Source organism: Halyomorpha halys, unplaced genomic scaffold (genome assembly GCF_000696795.3).
Source record: "Halyomorpha halys isolate HHAL.00 unplaced genomic scaffold, Hhal_1.1 Scaffold83.1, whole genome shotgun sequence".
In the NCBI taxonomy this organism is placed as follows: Eukaryota; Metazoa; Arthropoda; class Insecta; order Hemiptera; family Pentatomidae; genus Halyomorpha; species Halyomorpha halys.
The window spans coordinates 739,287-746,947 of record NW_027115065.1 but is presented as its reverse complement, the minus strand read 5'-3'; the positions used below and the strand labels follow the sequence as shown (position 1 = coordinate 746,947).

Genomic DNA, 7,661 nt, shown 5'->3' with positions numbered 1-7,661 from the left:
TCTTTGCTGACCGCACCCCCCAACAAACTTCTTCAAGCATTAATCTACGGTCAACTATCTACACCTCAATATGAATAGTCATAATTCGTTTAAATTACCTTTGTTTGCAGGATAATTTCCCTTATTATATATCTTCAAAAAGCCAAAACATATATTAAATTATCATAATAGTTTCACTTAAATCTTATAAAATAGCTACTCACTTACAAACCACACAATCTCAATACAAAACTATCCTTCAAAATCCTTTTTCTTTTACTATTAACTACATCAATAATACTAACAATAAAACTAACCTTCAACAGGTTCGGACTCTGTAATCACTTAATTAATGAGCTTAATTTATTTACAATCTAAATAACATTCTTTTTTTTTGTTGTTAATAATTTAACATTATTCAAAAACATAATTATTGTTATGAAGTGAAGAAAGATCGTTGATAAGGGGAGATGATCGGGAGGGAGGGGGGGTGCTGTCAGCAGAAAAAAAATAAATAAACAAAAGAATGTTTATTCGTGCCGATGTTTCGACCTGATTTTAAGGTCTTCATCAGGGCTATAAAAACAAACAAAATAACAACCATCATTCAGAGAAAATAAATATATAAAATAAAATGAAAATATAAACTAGTTAATTAATAACTATGGAATAAGACAGTAGTAGATTGATATTTTTTATATACTTATAAATGTGAGTAATAAATAAATGATAATGTGGATAAGAAAGATATATTGATGAGTAAAATTAAAAACCTATTTAGTTATACCGATGAGTACAAAATTAAGTAAAATTAAGACTGTGGCTTATAAAAAAAAAAAAACAAGATTTAAAAAAAAGAAAGAACAAAGGAGAGGAAGAAATGTATGGAGAATAGGAAATGAAGAAAGTAAGAAATGTACGATACGAGAGAAAAAAACTTGCTGAAATTCTGGCTAAACTGGTTTAAATTGCAGGAAATGTCGCTAGAGTGAAAGTCAACAAAAACCGTTAAATAGAAATCTAACGGTCTAAAGATCGTGGAGATAAAATATTTAATAAAAGTAAAAAACATCAAGTTTTAAAATATAAAATTATGAGAACCCAAAAGGTAATAAAATGTATCAATATATAGTGGATATGTTAAACAGATATTTTAAAAAACTAATATTTTAAGAGGGCTTATGTTACATTAAAAATAATGTTTTAAAACGAAGAAGAAATGTGGAGAATAGGAGAATATAAAATTCCTATCGTAATTATTGTATTTATATTATACACATATTTTTGCACCCACACATTACTCCCTCCTCCCATCACACACACCCTTACCAACATACATAAATGTGCATATATAAAGATATATATAAAATACATACGTCATGTATATTTCAAGAATTTGAACATTTCATCTCATAACTAACAATTTAATATTAACTGCATATTGATTTTACTTAAAATTTCAGAATAATGGTGGTTTAGTCCTTTGGAATCTGATTTTTTTGAAGTTTACTGTACAATTAATATTTTCTGAAATATAAATGGATTCAAATATCTTGCTTTCTAAAATTATTATTTTCTACATGTATATTATTAATAAAAAACACTCTCAACCAATAAATCATAAACAAATTTAATTAAAATATCCATGATATTTCACTTTAGTAAGACATTTGGTTTTGAAATTAAGCTGTTCACACACATGCCGATTTACAATATTTGATTATTTGGACTCAGAGAACCAAAACGTGTATTTCCATCGAAAACTCAAATTCGAAATTTTGTACGTAGGCAATACTTTCCCTACTGTATTTTCCATAGATAAGTAAGAGATAGTAAAACAACATTGGTGTGAAGATCATTAATTTCTGTCAAGAACGTCTGAGCCCAATTAGAGCTGGTTTATGACCATGCCACTCCACCCAATTACTAAATTATGCCACTCATTCGGCGCAGAAACTAATGTTCTTCAATTTATTTTACTATAACATTTTAGCATATTGGAAGATGATAGTTGATCGTATGAAGTAGATTGTAGTAAGATAGTTCAGGTGGAGGTCAATAAAGATATCAAACTATTTATTGTTAACTAACGTTTCGCCCCATTTTTCAAGGCTTCGTCCGGGTTGCATTGTAACACAACGAACGACAGCCAACTCCTGACGAAGCCCTGCAAACGTTGGTTAATAATAAATAGTTTTCTTTTACTATTTTGATAGCTTTATTGACCGTCACCCGGTCTATCTCCCTACAATATAACATTTTAGGGTTTACCATTTAGGAACGCCTGTTGAACAGATTCGAAACTTAGGACTCCATCTTGACAAGAGACTTACTTGGAATCCACACACAAGACTGAAACGACAAGAAACTGCTCGTAGATTCCAATTGCTACTACACTTACTTGACAAACGCTCTTAACTTCCCATTCACTACAAACAATTAGTATACACTACGATAATCAGACCAATTTGGACCTAATAGAATTGAGCACTGGGGCTCCACCAAACCATCAAATTCTCCCCGCATCCAATCGTTACAATCCAAAATCCTACGGAAAATCCTTGATGCTCCTTATTACGTTACAAATAAACTCATTCACAAAGACCTTAACATCCCATTCGTTGCAGATTTGACCCAAAACAGATATGCGTCTTTTCATTCCAAACTCCTTAACCATCCTAACCCATTAATTCTTATTAATTATTAATCCTCCGAAGCGTCTGAAAAGAAGATGGCCACGGGACCTACTAATTTAAATTAACGTTTGAAGTACCACCAACAGGTGGTTCTTTCCCAAGATTTTCAAGTGTATATGAAACAATACAACATATTTACCTATTGTATTATTTTGTACAGTTGTAAATTACATTAAATATATAATAAAAAAAAAACATTTAGGAGTTACGGCAACAAAAAATTTCAAAATCGCTACTTCATGATATTAATCATTTCAGAATCAACTGAAATGCGTTTTCGTCTTTATTTTTTCTAATACATGCTAATAAGTAGAACGGACAATTTTTTTTTCTGCTGGTTTTCGTCGTTTTCAGCAACATCTTCTTGGATTCGATCCATATATATTATTATTTATTTAATGACATGTTCGCAATTTATTATTGTACTTACTCTTTAATTATATTTATTGTAAGGTGTGTTTATTTACTCTTTACGTAAATAAACATTTTATTTTTTATTTATAATGGAAGATTCAAAATTTTTATTATTTTTTTTTAATATATTAAGCACTAAATAAAAATGAAATCAGTCTATTACTTTTTTTTTATCTTTACATTTGTTTTATTTGCACCTGTAAATCTATTACAATCAGTAATACTGTTTAGGCATGGTACGAGGGAGACAGCACCCCTAAGTGGAATTGGCTACTAAAGTAATTGTGTAAATTAAACAGTTATGTAATGTAAAATATCATTTTGTAAATATGTATATTTAACTACACTGTTCCTGATAAAGGAATCAGGAGTGCTGCTGTTTTTACCCGATTTTCGGGCATTTTTCAGTTGTAATTGACAGGGATCGGGGATTTGGGGTAAAGTAGCTTTACGTCATATGTAAGTGAGCAGTGCAGTGTTGTATAGTCCTACGACTGGTTTTTTTTTTTTTTTAGTTTATTATTACACACTTTTTCTATTACTAATAAGTTATTATTATATTTAGAGAGGGATTTTATTTATTTTTATGTACTTTTTTTTATTTATATATTTTACTATAGTATGAATGTGATAAATCATCACTGTTACCTATGGCTCAACAACTTTGTAGCATATTGTAATATTTATCAATAAATAAAGTTTTGAATTAAAAAAAAAATAATAAATAAGTTATTAGTTTTCCCCAGTATTTAAATTTCAGAATATAAGCACCTTTTTGGGTGACAGGATAGACTTATTTTTGAGGCCTAGGAAGGATATATTTTCTGTTACTCTTACCCCTGTCGAACAGATCCGCTTGGACTACATCTGGACAAACGATTAACCTGGAATCCTCACACAAGACTGAAAAGACAGGAAACTGCACGTCGATTTCGACTATTACAGCACTTACTAGATAAACGGTCTAAACTTCCAACACATTACAAAAGACTGATCTACATGACTGTAATAAGGCCAATCTGGACATATGATGGAGTTGAGCTTTGGGGCTCCACTAAACCTTCGAATTCCACGTTGTCACAAATAAAACCATACATAAAGACCTTAATGTTCCCTATGTAACCGGTCTAGCCCGAACCAGATATCACTCCTTCCATTATAAACTCTCTAACCACTCGAACCCCCCTAGTTTCTAACCTTGCATCCTCTTCCATTCCTGGCCATCCTCCGAGGCGCCTGAAAAGAAGATGGCCACGAGACCAGCTAAAGTAGAATGTCATTAGAGTGCTACCAATGGGTAGTTTCTCTACACGCCTGTATCACTCCAATTTAACTTAGATCAGATTTACTTTGGAGGATTAAGCAAAATTGTTCTAGGGATCCAGGGCTGATTATTTATGACTGTAACAATTTTATAGTTACAGTTATAACGATTCTTCAAGAGCGGGTAATATTTCGGGTATAGTACGCCGAAGATGTTTGAATCGGCAGCAATGACCTACAGCGTCATAAGTTAAAAAAGTCAGTCGAGGCCTCTTAACAATTAACAACATTTTTTTTAACTGTCCGAAAATTAAGACTAGTAGAGAACTACTCTTTTAATACTCAGCAATTCAATTCAATCAGCATTTGTTTTGTTTTTTAATATCAGAGATTAATTATTTTATTCCTTACAGATTTAGTAACAACGAGAGGCGTGATCCGAGAGGCGATCCCGGTGTTCCTCCTGTTGCTGGCAGGATCATGGAGGGATGCGACGGGACTCAACAAGCCCTTATTCTACTGCGCGCTCGCCGGCGAGATCGTAGGAGTGTTCGTCCAACTGTTGGCTGCCTGGAAGTGGTCGATATCCATTTGGACGGTAACCATCGCCGAAGCCGTCCTCTATGGCGTATCTGGGGGCAGCAAACTTTTTTATGTAGCGGCTACGTGTGCTGTTACCGATCAATCTAGCGATAACCAGAGGACAAGTAGGTAAGCTTATGAGATTGACAGTCGGAATGACAGTTGTCAATCAAATGTGAGATTGACGTAACTGACTGGAATATGAAGGCCCTTACATTACCAATCTGACTGACGCTTTTTTGCAAACAGAATATCGAACAGTAAAAATCTTATGTAATGTCTCTTAATTGCTAAGAAAAGTGTATCCAATGTGGTCCGACCAGATTACATCTTTAGGCTGGTGCCAAAATAACATATAGAAATGATAAAATTAAATGTAATAAACAGAAAGCTCGTTCAGTTATTACTTTGGCATTTAGTAACGAGAAAGAACAAAACTATAAGTTTATAAACAATGAGGCTTATATGAACGAATAGTACAAGAGCCCAAGAGGAGAAAAAATGGAGTTATTTCACCCCAATTTTTTATTACTTTAATAAAAACCAGGTATAATTACTAGTCAAAATTGATGAGTCTGCCAAGTATAAGAAGAGGGAATAAAAAATGGCGGCTGTTTCAAAACGATAAAAAAAATAATTTTTTCATTCGGAGCTCTATATCTTAAAATTACCAACAACACAAGAGAACTTCATTTAAAGAAGAGTAAATTTTCTAAAATATTAGCCCTAATAGAGCTGTTTACGTCTTATAGTTCTCGAGATATAGTTTTTTAAAAAGCAAAATTTCATAAAAATGTTATACAAAATGTATTGAAAGATCAGTAGTTAGTGAATTTATTTTGAGAAATCTATATCTCAGGAACTATGTGACATACAGATGTCTATTAGCACTCAAATTAAAGCTAATTAAATGGGATATAAACTAGTCTAAGAAGTTTATCTTCGCAGGAGTAGTAGTTTTCATGATATTTGCTAAAATAAATTTTCATGTACCAAATTTATATATATATATGCGAATATCATAAAAACTACTACCCTTACGAAGATAAGTGTCATAAACTACTTTATAGTAAGTTAAATTTCCTTTATTTTGAGTGTTGGCAGACATATGTATGTCTTATAAATCTAGAGATATATTTTTTCAAAAATGCTAGATTTTATACGAAAAACTAGAAATCAACATTTTGTGAGTTTATTTTGTCAAATATCATAAAAACTACTACCCATACAAAGATAATGGTTATGAACTGTTTTATAGTAAATTTAACTAGCTTTAATTTAAGTGCTGACTAACATCTGTACCTCCAATGGTTTCTGAAATCAATTTATTTTAGCAAATATCATGAAAACTACTATACCTACGAAGGTAAAGGTCATAAACTTATTTATAGTTCATTAAACTGGCTTTAATTTTAGTGCTAATAGACATCTCTACGTCACACAGTTCCTGAGATATATCTCTATAGATATCTCAATATAAATTAGCCAACTACTAATCTTTCAGAAGATTTTTAAGAAATTTTTCTTTTTAAAAAGCTATATCTCAAGAACTATTGGACGTAAATAGCTTTTAGGGATAATATTTCAGCAAATTTACTCTTCTTTAAATGATGTTCTCTTAGATTTTCTAGTGTTGTTGGTAGTTTTTAAGATATAGAGCTCCGAATGAAAATTTTTTTTAAGGTTTTGGAACAGCCGCCATTTTTTATTCCTCCTACCTATACTTGGCAGACTCATCAATTTTGACTAGTAATTATACATAGTTTTCATTAAAGTAATCAAAAATTGGGCAGCGGTAACAGCGTGGTAACGCGCCAGTCTATCAATCCACAGGTTGTCGGATCAAATCCGGTCCCACCCGGGCTTTTTTCAAGCACAAAATAATGCAAAACTCACTGACAACCTCCCATGGGCATTTGTGAGGCCCGTTAGCCAATGGGTGGCACTCACAAAAAATAGGCGAGGGAGTGACGAACCCACCCTGCGAAAAAACCACGTCTAGAAACGCGCAATTATTTCCTAATACTGGGAATATTACCTCCTAATATTGGTAAATATATCGCGCGAGGACTTATGCCTCCCATGGTCTGTTGTGCCCATAAAATAATAATAATTATACATAGTTTTCATTAAAGTAATCAAAAATTGGGGTGCAATAACTGCCTTTTTTTCTTCCCGTTTCTTGTACTAGTACATTCTCCACATGTTTGTATCATATATATTTGTACACAGTTGTAAATAACAATAAATAAACTATTAAAAAAAAAAAAATATTAAAATGAAAATATATCTCTTTTTCAGGATGATGTTTTACCAGGTAGCAGCATACGCGGGTACTTGCCTATCCAGCGGCCTCTCCGGATACAGCCTCCACTTACTCGGCTACACCTGGTTTTTCATTACGGTTATAGCTCTCCACGTACTCACCATCGTTCTAGTCGTACTCTCGAAAGAAGCGGAAAACAGGCTGAAAAAAGACGAAAAAGCAAAAATATTTCAAAAAATGAAAGCGATAACTAGATCACGCCCAAATAATTTAGTGGTTTGGCTTATGCTCATTAGCTGTGTCATCATCAACGTTTGTGCCGGAGGTAACTGTTTATTTTACATTAATATAAGAAATGTATTTAAAATGAAAGTTATTATTATAATTTTTATTTTTGATAGATTTATTTCTTGATCTCATACATACTAAAATAAAAAAAATAAAAAAATAATAATAAAAAA

At 32.1% G+C, this 7,661-nt stretch overlaps 1 protein-coding gene across 1 annotated transcript in view; it reads left to right on the top strand.

Moving 5' to 3' along the window:
- Positions 1–7,661, top strand: part of LOC106693027 (probable peptidoglycan muropeptide transporter SLC46) — a 32,143-nt gene that overhangs the window by 14,426 nt on the left and 10,056 nt on the right. The window contains exons 2-3 of the mRNA XM_014439325.2: positions 4,766–5,063; positions 7,236–7,525. Of these exons, the coding sequence (XP_014294811.1) occupies positions 4,766–5,063; positions 7,236–7,525 (588 nt within the window). The remainder of the gene's footprint in view (positions 1–4,765; positions 5,064–7,235; positions 7,526–7,661) is intronic.